Source organism: Peromyscus eremicus, chromosome 8a, assembly GCF_949786415.1.
Source record: "Peromyscus eremicus chromosome 8a, PerEre_H2_v1, whole genome shotgun sequence".
Taxonomy (NCBI): domain Eukaryota; kingdom Metazoa; phylum Chordata; class Mammalia; order Rodentia; family Cricetidae; genus Peromyscus; species Peromyscus eremicus.
In genome coordinates, this window is record NC_081423.1 from 33,191,655 (window position 1) to 33,218,600 (window position 26,946).

Here is a 26,946-nt window from a genome sequence, read left to right on the forward strand (position 1 = left end):
TTTTGTCTTTCTTTTTTAAATTATTGCTTTGGGCATTCTTCTACCTTTGGTGAAATCATAATCTTCAGTGTAATTCTATGATTATATTAACTTTTGGTATTGTCACTTGTAGATATATTTTTCCCCCTTTGGTTGTTTTTTCTTTAATAATGACCAAAACAATCTGTAACGCTTCCTAATGGCTGGCTGAGATTGAGTTCATAGTAGTTTTGCTCTTACACTCTTTGTGTGATGACTTCAGTTATCCTCTGTTTGGTATGAGGTCCTTTTCCCAGACTGCTGTGGGCTCTCAAGGGTTACCTGTCCAGGAGGGATTCTTTCTGTGTCTTTAGAATAAGTGTTGAAGCTGCCTTAGTAATGAGTGCATACAACATTTCTAGATGATTTCTTTATTTCTTGTGTGAAGTACTTAGGGGAACTGTTTGCATAACCATAGTTATAATTTACTGAGCATTTGCTCTGTGTGTGTATGTGTATGCCCACTACCTTGCTGTGGGTTCTTAAGAAGATCTGCTACTCTTGCAGAGAACCTAAGTTTAGTTACAAGCATCTGTGTCAGGTGGCTCACAACTGCCGTAACTCCAGCTCCAAGAGATCCAACACACTCTTTTGTCTTCTATAGATGCGTGTGGGCACACACACGCACAGAGTATATGCACATACATACATATAAACAAACCTTAAAAATAAATAGATGTTTGGGGCAGTCCTTGTAGTCACATATGATATAGGTTCTTCCCCAGTCTTACAGATCAGAAGACTAAAGCCAATAAGAGCCAGCAGAAGAGGGTTAGACCCAAGTTTACTAATGTCCATTCAGTTTCATGAGCCTGGCTCTGAGCTTCTGGGTTTTAATTTAGCTTTACATTCATGAAGATTTATAATATAATGTCTTACTTAAGAAATTGCCTTTTTAATTTTTTTTTTTAGAGAAAATACCCTGGGTTTTGTTTGTTTTTACATTTATTTTTTTTTTTTTTTTGTGTGTGTGTGTGTGTGTGTGTGAGAGAGAGAGAGAGAGAGAGAGAGAGAGAGAGAGAGAGAGAGAGAGAGAGAGAGAGAGAATGAGAATATGAATATGGGTCAGAGAACAACTAGAGAGATTAGATTCTCGCCTTCCACATGGTGGGTCCTGGACAGGTAGATCCCAAGAGCTAGATGACCAGCCAGCCTAGCTGAGACAGCAGACTTCTGGTTCAGTGAGAGACTCTGACTCCGAGAAGTAGGGGCAGTAGAGGAAGATTCCTGACACCCTGCACCCGTGTACCTGCATAGTCACATGCTTGCACCACACACACACCCAAGTGAAGAGCGGGAAGTTTGTCCGGTAATGCAGGTTTCTCATCTGCACTCCTCACAACATCCCTTTATTCTGATACGCTATAAAGGACCCAGCGAAGAAGAAAACATAAAGGACAAGTTTTGGGAAATGCTTGGATTAGTGTACTTGGAGAGGCTCTTCATGCTCATAGATACATTGAGGTCTCAGATGTACGTCTTAAAGGGACTAACTCTTTGATAAAAGCCATTTGCTGGACTTGATTGACCACACAATTCTTTATCATCGATTATAGTAACAACAAAAATAAAGAGGTTCAGAAGTAAAGTACAGGGTGAATTCCAGAGGAACTGCAACTTCTGTAAGGCACACAGAATAGAGGTGTACATAAGGCAGTAACAAATGGCATTGCATTGCATCTAGAAATACTGTATGTCAGTCCCATTAGAGAAACCTTATGAATCAGTAATAAGATAAACCTAATGTTAACAATAGATAAAGGATTTGGTGATTAGACATTTCAGTAATCATTAGAAAAAATGCTAACAATAGATAAAGGATTTGGTGATTAGACATTTCAGTAGTCATTAGAAAAAATGCCATCTAAACAATGAGATACTGTTTCACACCCATTGGAGTAAATGTAACTGCTGTTGGGACTATGGAGCCAGCTTGGAAACAGTTCAGCAGTTTCTCTAAACTTAAGCATAGATTTACATACAAGCCACAATCTTACCCCTAGAGGCCAACGCGAGAGAAACAGAAAAAAGAAAGCAAACAAGAGGGGGGTGTCCACAAAGACGTACGTTTAAATGTTCTAGTAGAATATTTCAAATAATCAAACTAGAAACAACCTGAATACCCATCAGTTAGTGAGTCAATAAACAAAACAATGTATGTCCATAAAGTGGGATGCAATTTATCAACTAAATGGAATTAACTGGGCTACAGGATGATTGCTGTGGGCTAGGGGCCAGACATGGCTACATATTGAGTTTTAGGCCAGCCTGGGCTACAAAGTGAGACCTTGTCTCAGAAACCCTACTGAGTTTATATATGGATAAACCTCAGAAGTAGTATGTTAAATAAAAGAAGCCAGACACGAAAGCCAACTGTTGCCTGGTTCCAGTTTATATAAAATATCGAGGAAAATCAGATTTAGAGAGACAGAAAGCAGGATTAACGGATGTGAAAGATAACTATTAATTGAGTGGGGAACTTTCTGGGAATGATAGAAATCTTCTGAACTTGGATTGTGGTGATGTTTGTACATCACTATAAACTTACTGGGTTGTGCACTTACAAAAGGTCAGTCTGGGCTGGAGAGATGGCTTAGTGGCTGACTTCACTCAGCACTTGTAACTCCATATCCAGGGGGCATGATGCCCCCTAGCCTCTGTGTGGTCCTGTACTCATGTGAACATGCCCATATACAGACACGTGCATTTTTTAAATTTATTTTACATACCAACCACAGTTGGCCCTCCCTCCCCTCCACCTGCTCTCTCCACATCAAGGCTGAGCAAGGCATCCCATCATATGGAATGGGCTTCAAAAATCCAGCCCGTGCACCAAGAATAGATCCTGGTCCCACTGCCAGGGGTCCCCTTTTAATCTTAAAAACAAATATAAATCTATGACATGTAAATTATATTTCATTAAAGGTATTTTTTAATGCAGACTAAAGATAAAAAACAACATAAAATAAATTTCTGCTGAGAACTTGTCGTTTTAGTCTAATACTGAGGGAACATGAGACAAGGCAAAAAAATCATTAGAGGAGAATAAAGTCACAGGAATAGTCTGCTTCCTTTTGCTAAAAAGGACATAATTGGGACAGTTGACAAAATAACAAAATAAGAATTTTTTTTGTTGTTTGTTTTTGGTTTTGTCTTGGGAGTTTGGGGGAACGGGCTTGTTTTTTTGTTGTTGACAAGGTTTCTCTGTGTAACCACCCTGGCTGTCCTGGTACTTACTCTGTAGAGGCTGGCCGTGAACTCACAGAGATCCACCTGGAAATAAGATTGTTTAACTGAAACAGTGCTGAGTTATAGGTCGTCAAATATTTTTACATTGATACATCATCAAGTGTTTATGGATAGTCTATTGTTACTTTTATTCCCATTTTAAGGATTCAGAGTAGAAAATAAAAGTCTATAAGGATGAAACCTATATTTCAAAGTAGGTGTAAAATAGAGAAGTGCTTTGCCTCCTGATAGTGAAGACATGTCAGGTGTCTTTGAGGGTTAAACTGAATGATTAGTGACAGATCCAAAATCTGCTTTTTGGTCAGATATAAGCCGAAGTACACTATTAGGGTGTTTTATTTAAATAGAAGTTACATAATTATTCAGATAAAAAGCATGGACATAGTCTTAATAAAAAGCAGTAGGAATAAATTTATCCATTGAAAGGATTTCTATGATACAATTTTACTTAAAAGATTTGACAATAGTATTTTATTTGGGAATTGTCTGTAAGAAGGCTCATATTTGCATGTGCAAGGCCTTTAGGTTGTTCTTGATAGGAGAGCTTTTGCACTGTTTTGTTTGAACTCCTAGGCTGTTGCTCATTGCTTCCTGTTTTCCAAACCGAACAAATTCTTTGTCTCAGCCTGTTCAGTGAGTTGAGACTCACTGTCTTAGTTAGGGTTTTCTAGTGCTGTGAAAAGACACCACGACCACAGCAATTCTTATAAAAGGAACATTTAATTGCGGTGGCTCTCTTAAAGTTTCATCAGTTCAGTCCATTATCATCATGACAGGGAACATGGCAGCGTGCAGGCTGACATGGTGCTGGCTGCGTCTTGATCAGAAGGCTTCAGGAAGTCAACTGACAGTCACACTGGGTGGTGTCCTGAGCGTAGGAAGCCTCAGAGCCCGCCCCCACAGTGACACACTTCTTCTAACAAGGCCACACCTCCAAATAGTGCCACTCCCTTTGGGGGCCATTTTTTTCCAAACCACCACACTCACCATCAGAAAAACATGACAGTGAGATATAGATATATAGATATAGATATAGATATAGATATATATCTATATATATATATATTTTTTTGCCAAGAGAATCAGACTTTATTGATCTTTACTGAATTAATGTGGCAACCCAAAATTGGCAACATTAGAATTAAAAATCACCCACATCCAGGGGATCTGATGCCTTCATCTGGATTCATGCTCGTGCTGCAGACACATAAATTTAAGTTTAAATAAATTTTAAGTCTAAAGCTGAAACTGTCCACTTAGTTCTTCAAGCCTGGAGTTCCCATTGTACCTGGAGTTTGCATTAGTACCCCCCTCCCATCTAATGTATTGATAGTAAGTGAACACTTTAGAACAAGAGTTCAAACCTTAAGGGACAGACAGGGGCCTGTGAGTGGTGCTCACAGGGGACAGTGGTTTTTGTCTGGCTTACTGATCTCCATTTATGGTTGTCCCAGCCTCTTCTATTTTGTTCTAGTCTCCAAGTCATGTCTAAGTTTGTCACAGGGCTAGGGAAGATTGCTTGCCCTAGTAAGCCTGATAACTGGAGTCCAGATCCCCAGAACACACATAAAAGCTGGGCACAGTGACACAACCATTTGTAATGCCTGTACCAGGAGATGGCAGGCAGAAATAGACTCACCGGAAGCTGATGGCCCAGAGAGGCCCTGCCTCAAACAAGGTGAAGAGTGAGGCACAGCATCCAAGCTTGTGCTCTGACCTCCACATTTGTGCCACGTCCCGCATGCTTGCACTCCTCTACACTGATATGCACACACACAGTCTTTAAAAGTTTATCACAGACTTCAAATTTGCCACTCTAGTTGTAGAAACAAAATTAGGTTTCTGGCAGATGATGTGGCATCTTTAAAATGGTGAAAAAGAATCTGGCATGTACAATTATAATATTGTAGTTTGAATCTTATATCAAGTTGTAATTACAAGGCTTGTGAGTGTGGAAAAGTAAATCTTTAAAATATATCTTTATTTGTAAAACACCTGAAAGGTATCTGTCTACCTATCTTCCCCTTAGAGTGAGTGTGAAATTTACTGATATATAATTTTTAAGTTATATAATCTTTGTGCCTATAATGACAAGTACCTCTTAAAAAATTATGAAATCAATGTATTTATTCCTTTAAATTTAAGGCTGGTATTTGTTTTGTTTCCAAGCATATTTTTCTTCATTCTTTTGACATGTTTTTCTATACAAGCTAATTGTTTTTAACTGTGTTTAGCACAAAAGTTCATGATACGAAGTTATATTTGCTATATGGCAAACGTTCTGTGAAACACACTGTAGGATCCAGAATGTGTTCCTAAGGAACATGTCCACCACTAGAGAGACAGACATGCATGAAGTGAGGGAGCTTCTGGGCTTAAAGGCTCCTGACTGTTAAATGGAAGGGATTTTTCAGAAGACTTGATTGTTGAGAAAGCGTCATTCTTCTAGGCAGTAAATATTTAAGATGATTTAAGATTTGACAGAGAGAAAGATACTCTTGTTAGAGGAACCACATCAGTCCAGACAGTGACAGTTGTGAAGGAAGTCTGAGGGTAAATAGCAGAAAATTAGGCTGAGCTAGCTGAAAGCAAGTAGAGGGATTTGAATTCTTTATGATGCTGGTTCTCTTTTGTGTGTGTGTGGTCTTATTAGACCTGTAAGCATAAACTTGGCACACATGACACCTCTTTTCATGGACTTTGGTCATGTGTAGAAAATAAACACTGAATTATGACTACAAGAAGGCTTTAAGTTGAAAGGATCTCAGGGGGTTCCCAGATGTTTGAGGAAAAAAATGGTCAGGAGGTGCTTCAGGAGTAAAAGATCTGTGTGGAAAAGAGCAAAGCAAGAATGATTTTAAGGGTAGGAGTGGATGGGAGTAGGGTGTGAACTAATCAGTGTGGCTGAGTATAGAGGGATGGTCAAGGTAATAGCAGACGAAATTTACAGGCAAAACATGCCAAAGGCAAGAACTATTATTTAGTAACAGTTGGTGAGGCTTTTGAAAGAAGGGAGGTGGTGTTCCCTGAGTCAGTGAGGTTGATAGCATTTACTGACTACTGCATTGTCCCAGCATGGTACTAGGTTTTCCAAGGGTGTGAAGCCTCCCATCTGTAGCAGCAAGGTAGCTGAGCACCACCCCCACCCCCACCCCCGCATAGGGTGTCTGGCCTCTTCCCTAACATCTAATAATTGAGTACTTTAAAAATCCTGAATGCAGCATTGGGTAAGACTTGTGTGGCAAAACAGGTCCTACAAAACACAGTTCTCCAAGGTGAATGAAATGCTATGAGGAAGAGTACAGAAATAGGAGAGCCCAGGGAGAAGACCTGACTGATATCATTTGAAATTTGGTTATAGAAAGGTAAATGTTTCAGCCTTGTGATCTATTAACCTATTAGCCTATTAACGCCTGAGAAATACTATTAAGTAGAATGAACTTTTGTATGGATCATCTGAAGCCCTCTGGCTCCCATCCTTTCAAGGAGGTATTCCTTGAGGAAGAGTCTTTAAAACTGTGGTCCTCTTCTACTTCCTATTCCCTAACACTCATTTATATCCACACTACATACTAGCAACTCTTTATTCCCCATCTCACTTACAGGGCAGTAGGCTCTAACCCTCCCCAGATACCACTCTCATCCTGTATGGCAGCAGTTCTTATTCAAGGACCTTGTGGCAGAATTACTTCTGGTGCACCTGTCATAAAGATACTAATCCCAAGACCCCCTCCTTCCCCTAGACCTGTAACTCGGATTCTTAAGGGGTGGATGCAGAGGTCCATGTTGAGCCTGCTTTTGCACTTACTGCATTTCTGTCAGCCCTTCACTTCAGTAAAGGGATGGGTGTTGGATCAATGCTTCTCGTTGCTACGCATTTGAAGATAAACGAACAAAGAAACAGGTGCCTGCCCTTGGTGAGTTTACAGTCCAAGGCCCCTGTCATCTTCAGAGACCTTCTTTGTACCTGACAGTGTACCTTTTCCTGTTAGGCTGCCCTTTTCTTACTTGATTGGCATATGGAAAAGATCCTAAGTCTCTTCAAGTAGAGATTTTGTGTCTTTTCTTCCTGTTCTCTATAGTGGTCAGTAGTATGCTATAAACAGAGTAAACATGTTGCTTTGATTCTTTGAGCTGTTTGGTTTTGATATTAAGCTTTCTTCTCATATTGCTTAAAATAGACCTTAAAATTCTACATTTTAAGTGAAATACTGTGTTTTCTTGCTTTGGCCATGCTTCCAGAGCTGGTATGTTCTCCTTGTGAATGCCCTTCATCTGGTGGCTGAAGGACATCTTCCCGATGCAGAGTCTGTGATATCAGTGACAGGAAAGACGTTCAATATGTGGTTTTACTTGTTAGCTCCAGTTAGCAGAATGAGTTCTCTGTTTGCAGCCAGCGGATGTGTGTGGTAGTGTAAGGGAATTATGGGCTCTTGGATAGTAGAAATAGAGTACATCTGTCTGAAAACTAAGACTGAGTTTTACTGGGTTAGATTTTTATATAGATTTTACTGCTGCTCTTTACTAGCCTCAATAAAATCTTATCAGATCATTGCCTAGTTAGAATCTCCATCTAGACCTGTATGTCTTTAGGAATGTGTGGATATTCCTAACCAAGTAATAGTGTTGCTTTTTAATCTCCATGTCTGTCAGCAGTAGCAGTCTTACATTCTCTGACTCCTGAACGGAAGCAGTTGACTGGCTCTTGTCCTTTTTCCATGAGTTCTTAAGGAACTCCCTTAGCTATGGACTTAGCAATGAGTAGAAAATATACTTCATAAAATACAGAAAACTGACTTTGAATATAAAAATATACCTTACAAAATTAGTTTAAAATGGCCACACACTGCAAAAAATACCTTTACATATCAACAATATGAACCCACTTACCATGAATGATTGAATAATATAGTCATGCTGCTGTTTTGTCATTTAAGGGTTTTTTTTGGGGGGGGAGGGTTAGTTGGGTTTGTTTGTTTGTTTAGATTCTTACTGGCTATGGATTTAATTACCTCAGAAAAGAGTGAGCCTGCAGTTTTAATTGTACTGTGAGGCAGGCAGAGTTTAAATTGTATGTTCAGTTTTGTCTATGTTTCCAATATTTCTCCTGTATTTTCTATATAGTGCATATATTTTTGTAAACATTAAAAAAAACCTATGCCATGTGTGGTGGCACATATTTTTAATGTCATCACTGAAGAGGCAGAGGTAGGTGGATCTCTTGAGTTCAAAGTCAGCCAATTTACATAATGAGTGAATTCCAGGACAGCAAGGCTACATAAAAACCCTGTCTAAACCTCCCCTCCCACAAAAAAAGGAAAATTAAAAGAGTCTAAAACGGATACAGTGAAACAATGGGTTTTTTTAAGGTCTATTTTTATTTGTATGTGTATATGTCTATAAGTATATACCACACCTGTGCTGATGCTCATAGAGACCAAAAGAGGGCCAGACACCCTGAAGCTGGAGTTCCAGGTACTTGAGGACTACACAGAGTGAGTGCTAAGAGTTGAACTTGGGTTCTCTGGAAGAGCAGCTTTTAACTGCTGAGCCATCTTTCCCCTGCAGCAGTAGTTAAAAAAAAATAGCTTCAAAAAATAATATAATGAATCCATTTTAAAACTTCCCATGGATTTTTAACTTTTCCTTGGTTTTACATATCTTAAGTGGCTGGAGAAACCCTTCTTTCTACCTCATGGGTACTTGAGTATGACCTGCACTACTCCTTTCTTGTTTGACCCATCATTGATTTATATCATTGTCTGTCTGGTACTTATCTTTTCCCACTGGCCACAGAAGAGGAAAAAGATAAAGTAATATTAAGAATCTGCATAGGTGTGGAATTCTAGTTTAGAAATAGGGACCTGAGTTTAGATCCCCAGCACCCATATATAACAGCCAGGTTCTGTGATGTATGCACTTGGAGTATGGAGACAGGCAGATCCCTGGAGCTTATTGGCCAGTCAGCCTAACCAGATCTGTGGGCCCCAGATTCAGCCAGAGACCCTATTTCAAAAAGTAAAAGTGGAGAGCCAGTGAGACAGATGAGCAGGTAAAGCACTTGCCTCACAAGGCAAGCCTGACATAACCTGAATTCAATCCTCAGAACCCACATAAAGGTGGGAAAGGAAAGAACCAACTCTGCGGAGTTGTCCTCTAACCTCCACATGTGTGCAGTGACATATGGATGCCCCCTAAATTATAATAAATTAAAATGTAAGGAGTTTTTAAAAGGTAGAGAATGATAGAGAAAGACAGCCGGTGTCAACTTTTGGCCTCCACACACACATGCACACATCCTCATGAACACATGCATGCACACCCCTACATCTACACACAAAATAGAAATCCTTCTCATAGGTTACAGATTAGAAGACATTAAGAGATATATAGAGTTCTGGTGGTTGGTGTGAAAGTTAACATATAGGCTACTCTCCTCCAGCTTAAATCATCCCTGCTTGGAATGCCTGACTGTGTGCTTAACCACCTATTTAGAAGTATTTTATAAGAAAGTTATAACAAAGCATAAATCTGAGTTTTACTCGAAAAGGACACAACACTAAGGAGTTAGAATCTTGGAACACCAATAACAAATAATAAGGTATTCATTAAGTTAACATGCAAATTGACTTATTAAAAATCAGTAACAAAGGTTTGTGGAGATACCTGGCTTAAGGAAGAGTTCAAGTGAAGAAATCTTAGGACCCTTAATTTCATTATTATTGGATGATGTATGCCAGGTTACTAAGAAAACCCCTGGCTTTGTCCTTGTGGACATTCTCTAATATGAGGTGGTAGTCTTACACTACTCGATATTAGAAGCATTATATTCATTTTTAGCATTTTATTTTAGCAAGAAACTTAAAATACTGCTGTCTAGAAAAGAATAAGATGGAAAAACTGTGAACAGGCTCTCCTAATGAGTATACTTGGAATTTGAATGTCAAAATGAACAATGGTAGTAACTATTTTAATCTGTGACTACATACTCATATAAAAGGTAAAAAAAAAAAAAAAAAAATGGAAATTTCATGACGGATGGAGTATTTGCCTGGTCTAAAGTGCTTCCTCCCAGAGAGTTCCTGATGACACAGGGAAAGAGTGGCTTCCTGGTACAGATGTCTGGAGGACATCGCTTTCGCAGATGATCAGAGTAAACACTGGTAATGGAGGGATCAAAACTGCACCATCTGCTAGTGAAAAGCACACCCCATGGCATCTATGTTGGTCCTGCCAGAGGTGCGTGACCTGGACCTAGCTGTGAGGAAGCACCCTCTACAGAGTAGCTGAGCTGTAAACTCTCAAGGTCATCAACATCAAAGAAAGACTGAGTGACTGTTTGAAACTGACAGTGTCTTTAAAAACCTAATGGCTAAGTGCTTTGGACAACTCTGATCTACACTTCTATAAAGGGCCTTATTGGGGAAACTGGGGAGTCAGGAAAAGGATTCTGAAATGAGATGGCATGATATATCCATTTGTATCCATTCTTACTTTGGAGGGGTTCTTTCCTTCTCCCTCTCCTCCCTGCCTCTGTCTCCCCCTCCGTGTGTGTGTGTGTGTGTGTGTGTGTGTGTGTGTGTGTCTGTCTGTCTGTCTGTCTGTCTGTCTGTCTGTCTGTCTGTCTATCTGTCTTTGTATGTGTGTAGGAAAATACATACTCTATTTCTAGGATAATGAAATGAGTCATCAGGCCAGCAACTCGCCCTCAAAGGTTCTAGGTTTTAAATAAATAGGTATTTCCAACTTTTCTGGAAGTTTTGTATTTTTTAAAAATTAATGAATTGGAAAATATATATGAAAACTACATTGAGATTCCATCTCACCCCTTAAGTGCTGGTGAGGCTGCTAGAGGAGGTAGGATGGCAAGGAACCCTTATTTAAAACCAGTGGGGATGCAGATTAGTCCAGCCACTATGGAAATCAGCATGGATGTTCCCCGAAACAAAAATAGAACTACTATCTCATGCACTTACACCACTCGTGTGAATGTATCTGAGGGAATCCAAGTCAGCATGTTATTGCAGCAGTAGTCTTAGTAGTCAAGCTACAGACCAGTCCATGTGTCCGTCAGCAAATGAATGGATGGAAAATGTGGTATATATACAGAATGGAAGTTTGGGGGGCTTTTATTGTTTTACTTTGTTTTGAGACAAGGGCCATAACTTATGTAGCCCTTGCTGACCTAGAACTCAGAGGGGATAATTTGGGGGGGAGTGCCCTATGAATAGTTCCTTTGGGGGGGGCAGAAGTAGGGCTCCAGGGAAGATGTTTTTGAACAGTTGAAAGACTGTTGTACGGGAAGGGGGTTTTCATTGCTTCTGGAACACACAGTTTGAAATTGGAATGTTTCTTAAAGTCAGTGCCACCTCATGATTTATTGACATGACTTTCCCTTCACGATGTGCAATGTTGTACCTTAACAATTGATGTGGTTAGAGAGATGGCTCAGAGGTTAAGCTACTCACTCTTCCAGAGATCCTGAGTTCAATTCCTAGCAACCACATGGTGGCTCACAACCATCTATAATGAGATCTGGTGCCCTCTCCTGGCATGAAGGCAGAATACTGTATACATAATAAATAAATACATCTTTAAAAAAAAACAGTTGATGTTGTTTGTACCATCAGTAGATGAGATATAATGTACTTGGTGCTGCTTTAAGGACAGAGCCAAGAGTTATGGATGACATTTAGCTATGGATGGGCATTTGGAAGTCTTTATTTGGGCAAAGAAGATTTTCTTTATACTTTAACTACCTGTAGCTAAAATTGGTTACCTTGAAAAGGCTGGTATTTGTAGGATTCTTATAATCTGTTGGATATGGGTCACCACTTCAAAATCTTTCAGCCAGAAATTGAGATGTATATAGGTCTTTGTTCCTACCATCTCTTCATTTTTAAGGCACAGAAAGACCCAGGCCAAAATTACCAAGTAAACTCACATAGTCAAGAGGTAATGTGAGAAAAAGAAGAGTTGGCATTTAAGTACTTGTCTTAGTTAGGGTTACTGTTGCTGTGATGAAACACCATGACCAAAAACAACTTGGAGAGGAAAGGACTTATATGGCTTATACTTCCACATCACTGTTCATCATTGAAGGAAGACAGGACAGGAACTCAAACAGGCAGGAACCTGGAGGCAGGAACTGATGCAGAGACCATGCAAGGGTCCTGCTTACTGGCTGGCTCCTCTTGGTTTGCTCAGCCTACTTTCTTATAGAACCCACAAGACTATCAGCCCAGGGGTAGACCCACCCACAATGGTCTGAGCCCTCCTCCATCAATCACTAAGAAAATGCCATACAGGCCTGCCTACAGCCCTATCTTCTGGAGGCGTTTTCTCAGTTGAGGTTCCCTCCTCTCAGATGACTACAACTTGTGTCAAGTTGACATAAAACTATACAGCACAAGCCGGGCAGCACTCGGGAGGTAGAGGCAGACAGATCTCTGCAAGTTCGAGGCCAGCCTGGTGGTCTACATAGTGAGTTCCAGGACAGCGAAGGCTGCAGAGAAACCCTGTCTTGAAGAAAAAAAAAAAAAAAAAACAAAAAACTATAGGGCTCTGTATATTGTCTTTTAGCTTTGCTGTGTGAGACTGAAGAATTTCTTTTCCAAGGAGTAAAGGAACATGGGCTCAGTAGACCTTGCTCTTTTTGAAGATAACCTAGTCTAGTGTCCTAGTGAGCCATCAGTGACTGAGACCTCCCTTGGTAGCAGCCACGGTTGGCTCCCCTGCAGTCTTCAGTTGGTGCTGTGAGATGTGTGGATTTGGGTGGATGTGGATGTCGTTATCATAACTCCACCACAGCTGCTTTGATGCCAGTGCACTTCCATGACAGAACTGGATCTTCCAGTGTCATGAGATCCACACTCCCTCTGTCATCGTTTACTGCCTTGTTCCATACATCGCATGTCTTGACTCTCAGCTGCTTACCCACTCATAGTTCTGCTGTAACCCTGAGCAACTTCAGGTGAACATTTTAACCTAAAGGGATTTCTTCCTCGGGTCCTTCGACCATTCATTTCTTCCGGGATCTGATCCCATAGCTGTTCTCCTGGGTCTTCCCACCCCACTGAACTGTTCATCTCAAGTCTCAAACTCAGTATCTTGCTTTCTGATCACTGCCTCTGCCTAGTCTCCCCTCTCCTTTCATTTTGCTTTCTTGAAATTTCCAGTTTCTTCAACACATTCTCCATCTTTTTTCTCTTGACTCCACTATGCGATTCTCCCTAAACAAACCACTATCAGTCACTTTTAAGTTTTCTTAAAGATTGTATTATGTGTTTATCTTCATGTATGTATGTGTACCACATGTGTACCTGGTGTCCATGGAGACCAGAAAGGGTGTTAGATGTCTAACTCCCTGGAACTGGAGTTAGACATCTGTGAGCCACCATGTGGGTGCTGGGAACCAAACCTGAGTCCTGTTAGAGCAGCCAGTGCTCTTAACAGCTGACCCATCTCTCCAGACCTAGAATCGGTTACCTTGACCAGCAATTGCACCGGGGCAAAGACTGTCCAAAATGTGGCTCATCAGATACCCTGTGAACCATTTGGTTCTCCAGATTCCTTGAATGTTAGGCTGAGGAATTTGGACTTTAACTTTACAGGAAGGAAACAGCAAAGGCTTTTGAACAAGAGTAACAGGTCAAAGCTGTGTTTTGAGAAATGAGTAACAAATCTCGGGAAGAAATCTATCATTGAAACAACCATCCCTTGAATCTATCGAAATTACTGCTATGCCCCCCTCTAATGCTGGAGAAAACCTATTGCCTCAAACTGGCTGGGCAGGTACTCTGCCACTGAACTACACCCTGGTTGTGGTGGTTTGAATGAGAATGTCCCCCATGGGTTCATACTATTGGGGAGAATTAGGAGGTGTGGCCTTCTTAGAAGAGATGTCTCATTGGGAGAGGGCTTTGGGGTTTCAAAAGACTGGCTCTCTGCCTTCTACTTACAGATCAGTGTGAACTCTCAGCTGTTCCTGCCACCATGCCTTTGCTCTGTCATCATGGACTCTGACCCTCTGAAACCATAAGCCCAATGAAAAGCTTTCTTTTCTAAGTCACCTTGGTCATGGTATTTTGATAGAGCAATAGAAAAGTAACTAAGATGCCTGCCAAACATGAAAAAAGGAAAAACTACATACACAGCTGAGGACTTAAGCCAGTGGAGCCATCCGTGAACAGACTAGACTGATAGAGGTGGAGGCAGTATGGGGTTTGGCTGTCTCTTGACAGATGAACAGAGTGCTGTAGAAAATCCCTGAATTACACCTGTCATTTCACTAGCCATTCTAGAACTTTGAGGTGATTTAAATCTCTTTCACTTAGCTTGTGGTGTTCTGGTTAACATATGAAAGGTCGCTGGGCTCTGCAGGAATAACTCTAGTGCCATTGCCAGTAACTACCCAGTTATAACTCGAGGGTACTTACTATGAAAGTGAAGTTTCCTGAAATTGCCTATCTGTGGGTTTTGAAACTCCTTAGAGCTTTGCATGGTGACTTGAATGTAACAGACAGATTCAACTGTTGGCCTGTTTTGAGTGGGATCTTCCACAGAGATGGGATTTTCTAGAAAGCGGGTAAGCTTGCAGCAGAACAGCTGAAGTGCCTTTCTCCATTTGTAGTCTGAGACCTCAGATAGGTCCCCCAGCCCCTCTTCCTGCATCCCAGCTGCACTGGACTAGTCAAGAGACTTACTGCAAGGCAAGGTAAAAGGAAGGAATCTGTTCTTTCCTCCTGGGAGACTCGCTCTCGGAGCCGAAGCTGAATCTTCTTGGAATCAGGAGGGTAGTGTTGGTCTGCGAGTAGCTGAGTGCTTCCTGAGCTAGTGGGAACAGCCGAAAAGGGAATGGAGTCCTACATTCTGGAGTAGGATTGTGAGTTCCTCCTTTTACTTTCTGTGAATAACAATGGATAAACTCATTAGCTATAGCATTTGTTACCATCTATCATGAAATTTTCAGTCAGTACCGAACTATTTGAAAAGAGAAACTGATGTTCAGAAGGGTTCCTCAGATTACAGCCTCTGATTCCAGAGACCAAAAGGAGGGTAGTTCCAAGGTTCCTAAGTTGGCACCTTAAATTTGATTTTATTGTAGGCATAATTATGGCAGTGTGGTATTTTTCCACTCATCCTTTTTTCTCATTGGAATATAGAATATCTGGTAATCAGGTGTCTTTCAGAAAGACAGATAGCCCAGCAGCTCTGCGGCCATTGGTGGTAGTAGCTTTTTTGATCCTGGGACTTGAACTAGAATATTACACATGCTGCACTTTCCACTGCCGCTGAGCTGTGCCTCAGCTCCTTTACATTTACTGTTTATTTATTGTTGTTTTTGAGACAGTATCTTACTCTGTAGCTCAGGCTATCCTGTACCCAATGTAATCCTCCTGCCTCAGCTTCCCCAATGCTGAGTTTATAAACATGATCCACCATACCCTGCTTCTTTTTAACTATTTTATTATTGCTTTTGGAGACAGAGTCTTGTGTATCCAGGCTGGCCTCATAGTTGATGTGTAGCTGAGGATGACCTTGAACTTCTGACCCTTCTACCTTCTGAGGACTGGGGTTACAAACATGAACTATCATGCCTGATTTTGTGTGGGGCTGGGGATCAAACCCCGGGCTTTGTGCTTGCTAAACAAGCATTCTCTCAACTGAGCCACACCTTAACCCTCCGTTTTTATTTTTATTTATTTTGAGACAATATCTTGTTGAGTTAACTAAGCTTCCCTTGAACTTGCCAGCCTCTTACCTCAGCCTCCTGAGGAGCTGTGATTACAAGTGCACAACACCAGGCCCAGCTTCATTTTGTGTTTTCATGGGGGTGGGGAAGAGGAACAGAAAATATTGTAAATGGCTCTGATGACAGAATCACTTCTGGAGACTAGAAAACAACAGTTTGATAGATGTCATTATAGTAATTATTTCATCAGTGGATGCTGAGAGCATTGAGTAAAAGCTTTTGAGACTCTAGCTATTTACATGATCAGAAAGTATTACTCTACAGATTGCTTATTAATTAATAGAAATCCATTTATTTACAATAAAATCTGGCAGGTACTAGTTACTCAAGTCATAAAGTTTGCCATCAATAATAAAAGTAAAACCACCATTTGCTTCCTGAGGTGATTCCCTGGAGAGGGAGGGAGGAAAGGAAGGAAGGGGTTACCTCATAGCTCTCTTACCAACAATAAGAGAACATCCGTCAGGAACTGATCAAATAAGCCCAAATAGAAAGGCATTTTCAAAATATCTCAAATGGCTGAAAGGCATTTAAGGAATTGCTCAACATCCTTAGTCATCAGGGAAATGCAAATCAAAACAACTCTGAGATACCATCTTACACCTGTCAGAATGGCTAAGATCAAAAACACTGAAGACAGCTTATGTTGGAGAGGATGTGGAGCAAGGGGAACACTCCTTCACTGTTGGTGGGAATACAAACTTGTACAACCACTCTGGAAATCAGTATGGAGGTTTCTCAGAAAATTGGGAATAAGTCTTCCTCAAGACCCAGTTATACCACTCTTGGGCATATACCCAAGGAATGTTCAATCTTACCACAAGGACACATGCTCAACTATGTTCATATCAGCATTATTCGTAATGGCCAGAACCTGGAAACAGCCTAGATACCCCTCAACTGAAGAATGGATAAAGAAAATATGGCACATATACACAATGGAGTACTACTCAGCAGTACAATGATATCATGAAATTTGCAGGCAAATGGATGGAACTAGAAAATATCATCTTGACTGAGGTAACCCAGACTCAGAAGGACAAACATAGTATGTACTCACTCATAAGTAGATACTAAATGTGAGGGAAGGGATGGCCAGACTGCAACCCACAACTCCAGAGAGGCTAGCTAACAGGGAAAGACCCTAGGAGAGATACATGGATGACCCTGTGAAAGAGTAGTGGATGAGGTCTACATGAGTGGACTGGGTGTGGGGAGGTGGCAGAGGGTGAGGAGTGGGGGATGAGAACATAGGGAAATGGGAGGGTCAAGCTGGAACAGGGACAGAATGGGAGGGCAGGGAGGAAGATACCATGATAGGTGAGGACATCATGGGAATAGGAAGAGGCAGAGTGCTGGGGAGGCTCTCAGGAATCCACAAGGATGACCCCACCTTGGTCTGCTGGCAGTGGTTCAGAGGGTGCCTGGACCGGTCTACTCTAGTGACCAGCCTAGCAAATAACCTAGCTGTCATCATAGAGCCTTTGTCCAGTGACTGATGGAGGCAGATACAGAGATCCACAGCCAGGCACCCAGCTGAGCTCCGGGAATCCAATTGATTGAGATTGGAAGAGAGAGGAGAGATACTGCAGGTGAGGGACGTCAAGATCATGATGGGAGGACATGCAGAGATGACCAGCCACACTAGTGGAAGCCCATAAACTGTGGACTGGTGGCTGTGGAGCCCCCATGGGACTGGACTAGGCCCTTTGGATACGGAAGACGGTTGTTTGGCTCGAACTGTTTGGGGGGCACCCAGGCAGGGGGATTGAGATCTATCCCTGGTCTATGGGCAGGCTTCTGGAATCCGGTGCCTGTGGTGTGACACCTTGCACAGCCTTGGTTCAGTGGGAAGGGGCTTGGACCTGCCTAGGCTCAGTGTACTGGGCTCTGCTGACTCCCCATGGGAGACCTTGATTTGGGGGATGTGGGGATGTGGGGTGGCTTGGGAAAGAGGGCTGGAGGTGGGAGGAGGGAGGAGGGGGGACGTGTGTCGTATGTAGAGTGAGTAGAAAATTTCTTAATAAAGAAAAATGAAAGAAAAAAATATCTGCCTTAGACTCTTCAGAAAGGGCAGCACAGACAGCTTGGTGGTTCACACCTGTAGTCCCATTACTTGAGGTGGAGGCAGGAGTATCAGGACCATGAGGTGGTCTTCAGCTATGGCAAGTTTTGAGGCCAGCCTGGACTATGTAACACCTTGTCTTGAAAAATAAAAACAGGGCTGGCGAGACCCAAAGGCACTTCCGAACAAGCCTAGCAACCTAACTTCTGTACCTTGGGGTCCACGTGGTGGAAAAAGAAAACTAACTCCTCCTGCAAGTTTTCCTCTCACCCCAAGCACATCATGGCACGTGCACACACACATACAGTGAATAAATAAAATCTATATAGTTTTTAAGTCAGTTTCATGAACAGTGGACTAAAAATGACTGAGAAACTGTTTCAAAGGAAACTATAATGAGACAAGATAGCCAGGTGCAGTATCCACAGCCCTTGGTTAAATTATTAGGCTGAATCAGAATATTTTAATATAAAGTGTATTAAATACTATATTATTTTATCAGAAGTAATTTTTAGTAGAATTAATAAGTTGTGAGCATCTGAAATAACCTTGTTCTTAGTAGATATTGCTAAATTATTAAAGATTGAAGTGTCCTATTGGTTGTAGTCTGTTCTCAATTGGTCCAGCAAAAAGAAATACATGTAGAAAGGCCAAAGTGTTTCCTGTTTGCTAACCTAAACAAAGGAACATAAATGTTCCCATAGTGTTGAAACTGTTCCATTTGAAAATTCTCAGAATACAGGAGCTGGGGAGAAGGCTCAGAGGCTAAGAGCGCTGGCTGCTCTTCCAGAGGACCAGAGTTCAATTCCCAGCACCCACATGGCAGCTCACAACTGTCTATAACTAGTTTCAGACACCTTCACACAGACATACATGTAACCAAAATACCTATGCCTGTAGAATAAAAATAAATAAATAATGAAGAAAAAAGAAAAGAAAATTCTCAATAAAAAGAGGAATAAAAGAATTGCTAATTTAAGTAGCCACACTAAGGCACAAAAAAGAATAAGTTGGAGGGCTGGAGAGATGGCTCAGTAGTTAAGAGTGCTTGCTGCTCTTCCAAAGGACCTGAGTTTAATTCCCAGAACCCACATTGGGCAGCTCACAGTCACCTGTATCTCCAGCTTCAGGGAATCCAATGCCCTCTTCTGGCCTCCACAGGTACCAACATACACATGGTACAGATATACAAACATATACATAAATATAAAATTAAGTAAATAAATCTTTAATTAAAAAAGTAAAATGAAAGTTTTTTTAAGTAACTAAAAGCAAGGATTACAGTAGTCTTCATTTGATTGTCAGCTCTAAGAAATTAATACTATCTGTGGCAGTTTGAATGAAAAAGTACTCCGTAGGTGCGTAGATTTAAACACTTGGTCCCCAGTGGATGGTGCCACCTGGGGATGTTCTGGAGGTGTGGCTTTGTTGCAGGAGGTACATGTGGAGTCCAGCTTTGAGAGTTTAAACTCCTGACATTTACTGTTGCTCTCTCAGCTTAATGCTTGCGGTTCAGGATGTGAGACTCGAGAGATGACTCAGAAGTTCAGAGCACATTCTACTCTTGCAGAGCACCTGAGTTTGGTTCCTAGCACCCACATCAGGCCTCTCACAACTGCCTGTAACTCCAGCTCCAGGGGATCTGATGACCCTTCCTGGCCTCCTCAGGCAGCTGCAACTGACGTGCACAAACCCACACACATAAATACATAATTGAAATTAAAATGAACAACTTTTAAAAAAGAAGGTGTGAGCTCTTAGCATCCAGTTCCTGCTGCCATGCCTGCTGTTTGCTGCCATGTTTCCCTGCTATGATGGACTCGTTCCCTCTGGAACTGTAAGCCAAATAAACCCTTCCTTCTGTAAATTGTCTTGACCATACTGTTTTATCACAACAATAGAAAAGTGATGCATAGATGCCTGATTGTTGAAATGCGTGGAATTCCAAAGCTATGTCTTGGTGTTGCAGAAAATAGGCATAGTGATGGGCTTAACACATATTTTATGTCTGCTTAAATTGTTTTCATCATTCTAGTTTAATGAATCCTTCTCTCCTGCCAATCACTGCTATTCTGATTCTGATTTCATCCTGAGTGTTAAATTTCCTCTGTCGTCATCCCTCCTGAATATGGAGCAACACTCCCAAGATCTTTTTTTTACTTTTTGTATATGTGTGTGTACCTACGTGAGACTGTGTGCACCTTGTGTGCAAGAGCCCTCAAAGGCCAGAAGAGTGTCAGTTCCCTTTAGAATTAGAATTACAGTGGTTATGAGCTGCCATGTGGGTTATGAGCTGCCATGTGAGCTACCAAACTCCACCCTCTGCAAGAGCAGCCAGTACTCTTAACCATTTAGCCATCTCTTTAGCCTCCATCCTCAAATGTGTAAGTGTCTGAGCCATCTTAAGTTAGGTTCTTTGAGTCCCGCCGTCCTAGCTGTCGGTGTTGAGGAGAAGGGGTCTGCAGTGTACTTTATCGGGTCTGTAACAGACCACTGCCTCCACTAGTATTTGGATGTGCTTGGATGACTTGTTTATTTCATCACTTTCAGTCTCCCGTGCCAGCACTTCCCAGTCTCTTCCTTGTGCCGGGATGATAAGGCTATACCAAGATTCATGCACTCTTGCCCTCCTGAGAGTAGATTCCCTTTCACATGTCAGTTAAGATCAGATCATTTCCTTATCCTTTAAGAAGTGAAAGGAAAATGAAAATTAAAAGAAGTGGAAGAAAACCTTGACCATGGTATGTGCTCAATGAATATTGACTGGTGTTGAACTAATTAAATGTTTCTTTCCCAAACAGCTCTCCTGTTGAGATTAGTTGACTCATCCATTTAGTGTTCGGTTAAGGAAATTACTGGATTGGTTCCCTTGGCTACCTGTGCAGCTCTCCCCACTACTTTCCAGCTTGAGTCTTCAAGAGGGAGCCTCAGAACTGATTTCTAGAACCAATTGTACTTGGTGTGATTATAAAGCAATGAGACTGATTGTCGTATGTCGTTTGTGGGATCCGTCTCAGTTACTTTATAGCCATACCTGGTATCCTACACCACAGATCATGCCTGTTGATGAACATTGTAAAAGCACAAACTTAAGGTTTCTAGGTGGAAATTTAAACTGGTTTAGCATTATTTTATGATTTCTTTTTTAACTTACTGGCCAGAGGCAGGTATTAATTTAATAATCTAACTTTAATTTTGTAGTTTTGTTTTTGTTTATACATTTTTTAAGCAAAAAATAAAAATAAACTGATAAACTACTATGCTGATAAAATGACTAAAACAGTTTTGAATACAATACATTGGGCTGTATTTTTCTTAAAACTTTGGTTACTGTGTTTCTGTTGCATGTCATTTTGACTGCTAAACATAACAAAATATATAAAACCAAATAAATATTTTTTAATATTCATTGAAGGAGCTTTCAGAAGGTCAAGTTTTGGGGTACTCTGCTTGCTTGTTTTTAGGGGATATTTTATATTTGGATGCACAAACCTTCTTCATACTTCACATAGTGGTTGTAATTTTCTCTTTCCCAAAATAAAATGGGAAGCCTAGCCTCCAGTTTTTCTCTGGGTTCTTTGGAAGAGATGCATTATAAAAGTTGCATGTTGCCACACTTAACTTTCCCTTTAGAAAGGACAGTTGCTGACAGTTGCATGTGGTAAAGAAGCTTCACTGTCTCCTTAAAATAAAGTGAAAAGCTGTTCCCTATTAGAGGACAGACAGGATAGTGATCCATGATATCCTTGGGGGAGTAACTGCTTGACTTATTACTGTCCCTGGAAACCATATAAGAAAAGGACTTAGAAAAACAACCGAACCATCCTTGTAATTAATTTACATAATGTGTGCCTGTAGGCAGACTTCTGAACAGCTATTAGAAGCTGAAGGCTTTGGGTTCCATTCTGGGTACTAGTCCAGACATTTGAAACTTGGACCTGCCTAGAGGATTTGAGTGCACTGAGCATGGTTAGACATGATGGGATTCTGGGACAGAATATTCAAGTTTGAGGCCAGCCTGGGCAACATGAGATACTGTCTCCATTTTGGGTAGGGAAAATTGTAAGTTTTCGATCCAGAAGGGCTCTGGAAGGAGATTTACTCCTGTTAGCTCTAGACAGAAGACCAAAGTTAGTTTCAGGTGTTACCAGTTAAGTCACTCTGTAGCCAAGTGTGTGTCCTAAGACATGCTTCTTTCTATTCCCTGTACTAGTTCTATGCACAGTTGTTACTCAGCAGTGCGTGTCAGAATGATTAGTGCAAGGACCACCTATTCAAACCATAAGTGACAGCACTTTTCTCAAGATCTTTTGCTGTAGACTCACCCAGATTAAGTCACAGGTGGCTGGCTTCATCATGTCCTCGATGCATCTGTAAGGGAGCTCATGCATTGTTAGGACTACAGTTGTTCTATGCCTCGCCTGTTTGTCTGGAGTACTGCTTGTGTTCCTGCTCCTGTCAGTGTGCACAGCTGCAGCCTCATGTCAGCTCAACAGTGGAGTCTGCAAACCTTTCTCAGTAGCAGAAATAGGGGTAATTCCTCTAGGGAACATAGATGTATATTTATTTGTCTCTATGAATTTCAGATGTCACTTGAGTCTGTGTATTTGTTTTACATTACAGGCACGGGAGATATTATTGCTGTCATGATAACAGAATTGAGGGGTAAGGATATTTTGAGTTATCTGGAGAAAAACATCTCTGTACAAATGACAATAGCTGTTGGAACTCGAATGCCGCCAAAGAACTTCAGCCGTGGCTCTCTAGTCTTCGTGTCAATATCCTTTATTGTTTTGATGATTATTTCTTCAGCGTGGCTCATATTCTACTTCATTCAGAAGATCAGGTACACAAATGCTCGCGACAGGAACCAGGTGAGCTAACTAGTACTCTAACCAGCCATAATTCGTGAAGACCCTGTGATCATGCAGCTTAAATACTTCTTTATATAATATATTTAAAAACAAAAACAACAACAAAATAAAAACCTGTCAGGAGTGATGGTGCACACCTGTGATCCCTGCACTCAGGAGTTTGAGGCCCGCTGGGCCACACAATGAGTTCCAGGCCAGTCTGAGCTAAACTCCCTTTCAGTTTAAAAAAAAAAAAAGAAGAAGAAAAGAAAGAAAGAAGACATTGCTTCACATAACCACAGTATGATTATCAAAGTCAGTAAATGAACTTTTTTTGACACATTTCTTAACCTATAGGCTCTCAGATTCTCCAGCTCTGCTCAAATGTGTCCTGGATAGCAAAGAAAATTCCGGGTTGGCTAGGTCAGAGTGTGGGTTACTTCGGTTGTGCTGTCTTTTTACTGACACTGGCATCTCAGCAAAGCACACGTCAGGTGTTTTGTACTTGTCAGTGTGACTCGTCTCATGGCTCCATCCAGACTGTCTGCATTTTGTCAGCTTCACCAGCTCTCTTACAAGTGGTAACCTTGCTGTGATTGATCAGAAGCAGTAGAGATCCATTTCCACAGTCATGGCCTCTTGCCTCACTGTAGTAATATCACAGCACAGGTCCACTGCTGTTACTGAGTCCACTGATGTCTTCAGGCTGTCCTGTGTACTTTGTGCTCATTTGTGTGCATGTGTGCTTCTGGTCAGCTCCATCACATGCAGAGTCATGAGTCACCACAGTCAAGCTGTGCAGAAAAGGTCGTCTGTTGTCTCGTGGCCAGAGACCCCCTCTTCCCCTAGCCCTTCACCACCACTGACCTGCCCCCCATCTCTGGTGTTGTCATTCCAAGAATGTTGTATAGCCAGGTGGTGGTGGTGAGTGCCCTGGGAGGCAGATCTCTGTGAGTTCAAGGCCAGCCTGGTCTACAGAGCACTAGTTCCAGGACAGCCAGAGCTATCAGAGCTATGCAGAGAAATCTGTCTTGAAAAACAAAAACAAAAAACAAAAAGGAGTGTCGTATACACTTTACCTGGAGAGCTAGGTTTCTTCATCTTCATTCAGCATGGTTCTCTTGAAGTCCTAAGTCTTACGAGCTGCGTACATCGGTAACTCTTTTTTTTATTGTGAGTAGTATTCCATAGTGTGGATGTATTCTAATTTACTTAGCCACTCACTCATTGAAGGATAGCTGAATTATTTTCAATTTGAGGATGTAAGAAAACAGCTATGAATACTTGTGTACAAGTTTTTGTCTGACCATGAGTTTTTATTTCCTGCAATAAAAATACAACTTCTGAACACAATGTAAGTAAATGTTTAGTTTTTGAGGGTTTTTTTTTTTTCTTGTTTGTTTTTCAAGACAGGGTTTCTCTGTGTAACTCTGGCTGTCCTGGAACTTGCTCTGTAGACCAGGCTGGCCTCGAACTCACAGAGCTCTGCCTGCCTCTGCCTCCTAAGTGCTGGGATTAAAGGTGTATGCCACTACCACCTGGTGGCTAGTTTAGTATTTAAAAAAAAAAAGATGTCCTTTTCCAAAGTGGCTTCATCATTTTACATTCCTGCTGGCAGTGTGTGGCTGATCCAATACCTCCATGTCTTGACAGCATTTGGTATACATTTCTCTTTTTGTAATTATTTACTGTAATGTCCATTTCTCCAGTGGTCATAATTGAACATCTTGCATACGTGCATGTGTGATTGTTCTGTGTAAGTACATATGCATATATGTGGAAGGTAGAGGTCAGAACTGAGTGTGCTGGGGTTACAGATGGGTCCCACTGCACCCAGGTTTGTGGCTGCTGAGATGCAGATGCAGGGCCTCATGGTTGTGTGGAGACACTGTGCTGACAGCTATCTCCCCACCCGGGTCATCCTTTCCAGTGTTTCAGGGAAATGTCCACTTGAGTCTGTTGCCATTTTCTTCCTGGATTGTTTGTCTTTTACTGTTAAGGATTTTTTTAAGAGATTTTTATTTATTTATAATTTATATGTTTGCCTGGATGTATGTTTGTATACCACGTGCATGTACTGCTCAAGGAGGCCAGGGAGGGTGTCAGATTCTCTGGAGCTGGAGTTACAGGCAGTTGTGAGCCATCATATGGGAAATAGGAATCAAACTCAGGTTTTCTGGAAGAGCAGCCAGTGTTCTTACCACTGAGCCAGCTTTCTGGCTCCCTGCTATTGAGTTTTTAGACTCTGTGTATTGTAGAGATAGTAGTGCTTTGCAGGTGCTTTCTTCCTGCTCTATACTTCGTCTAGTCAACCACTTTAACAGTCTTGAAAGACAAAGTGTTGGGGGGTTTTCTAATTTTGATAAAGTTTAATTTGTGAATTTTCCCTTGAAATTGTACTTTGGGTATCAATTGTAAAAAGCTCTTTGTCTCAAGCCAGGCGGTGGTGGCGCACGCCTTTAATCCCAGCACTCGGGAGGCAGAGCCAGGCGGATCTCTGTGAGTTCGAGGCCAGCCTGGGCTACCAAGTGAGTCCCAGGAAAGGCGCAAAGCTAGACAGAGAAACCCTGTCTCGGAAAAAAAAAAAAAAAAAAAAAAAAAAAAAGCTCTTTGTCTCACAAAGATTTTCTCCTTGCTTTTAAATGTTTAAAGTATTTATTACATTTTAGAGTCAAGTCTACAGTTCATTGGTCTGAAGCTGCTTCTCTTCTGTTGCAAGTATTTTGTGCTATAAACTTCTCTCTGCACTTCTGAAGAAATGCTAAGGCTCTGCCTCACAAATTTTGACATGGGCTTTCATTCCGTTCCTCATTCTTCTCCCTCAGGCCCCCCAGTGCTGGGAAGGTAGCCGTGCACCAGCGCTCAGCCTCGTGTGTTTTTTCATTTGACACTTCTTCTTTAACCTATATGTTAAGAAGTGCTTCATTCCCCTTGTTTACAGAGTCTGCTGTGAAGGAGTGCTAATGATGCCTACTTGCTTGCATTATGATCAGAGAAAGACTTTCAGTTCTTTTCTAATTCTTAGACTTGCTTATGACCCAGGTATGGTTAATCATGGTGCTTAATGTATGCAGAAGAGTATGTGTGCTCTGCCATTGGGGCACATCCTGGAGAAGTCAGCTCAGTGCACTCTGTTTGCTCCTATGAGCAGGTAGGGTTGGGAGATCACCGTCCCACTGAGGGCACCTAGTGCCAGATTCGGGGGAAGAGTAAAATTTTCTTTTTGGCATTTGGCTAAAATAGAGCAGACAATGCTCTGAAGGTTTTCTGACGTGAGTTCCCTCTTTTCCAGGTATTTTGATTAGGACAATCAGGCTTCTCTTGACTTTGGCTGATCCTGCAGGCAGTTCTGGGCTGAAGACTTCTGTAGCACATTGTTGGGAATCGGTGGGGCAGGGCAGTAAGGGAGCCCAGAGAGCTCAGCACCCAGTGTCCATTCAAGGCCAAGGCCCTAGACAGCCCTTCCTCTTTCCCTGGAATGACAGTATGCGCTAGCTTTAAAAAAGAAAAAAAAAGATTGAAGATTTGGGTTTATTATTATTAAATACCATATGAATAATTAATAAATATTATTAAATGCCATATGGAACACCAAAAGTAGAATAATCAGGAGTTCTTCTGAAAACATTTTAATCAGAAAACCAATGATAATATTAGAGCTGAATGGGGCACATCCAAAGGCCTTTGAAACACTCACAGTTGTCCTGGGAGCCTGGTATTTGATGATCTCACATTAATTAGCACCCTCCATGGGGCCTGTATGTGACGAAGGAGTAAAAAACTCACCATCTGCCACAGGCCACAAAGGATGCTTGTTTCCTAGCGTTTGTTGCAGCTCTTTTCAAAGCATCCCTCTCCAGACAATACTTTAGTCGAAAGTGATGTTCTGACCTTTTTTCCTCCTTCCGTTTTCCCTAAGGTTTGAGAAATGCTTGATGAAATTTTTATGTGGCTTAAAAAGCTTAGCTCATTAAAGTTTAATGTGAAGGTGGCAGCAGCTGAACTGG

The 26,946-nt window shown here is 41.4% G+C and overlaps 1 protein-coding gene across 3 annotated transcripts in view; it reads left to right on the top strand.

The window, feature by feature from the left end:
- The window catches only part of Rnf130 (ring finger protein 130), a 101,814-nt gene that overhangs the window by 28,277 nt on the left and 46,591 nt on the right, over positions 1 to 26,946 (top strand). For all 3 annotated transcript variants that reach the window (XM_059270432.1, XM_059270431.1, XM_059270433.1), the window contains exon 3: positions 22,710 to 22,960. In XM_059270432.1, the coding sequence (XP_059126415.1) occupies positions 22,710 to 22,960 (251 nt within the window). The remainder of the gene's footprint in view (positions 1 to 22,709; positions 22,961 to 26,946) is intronic.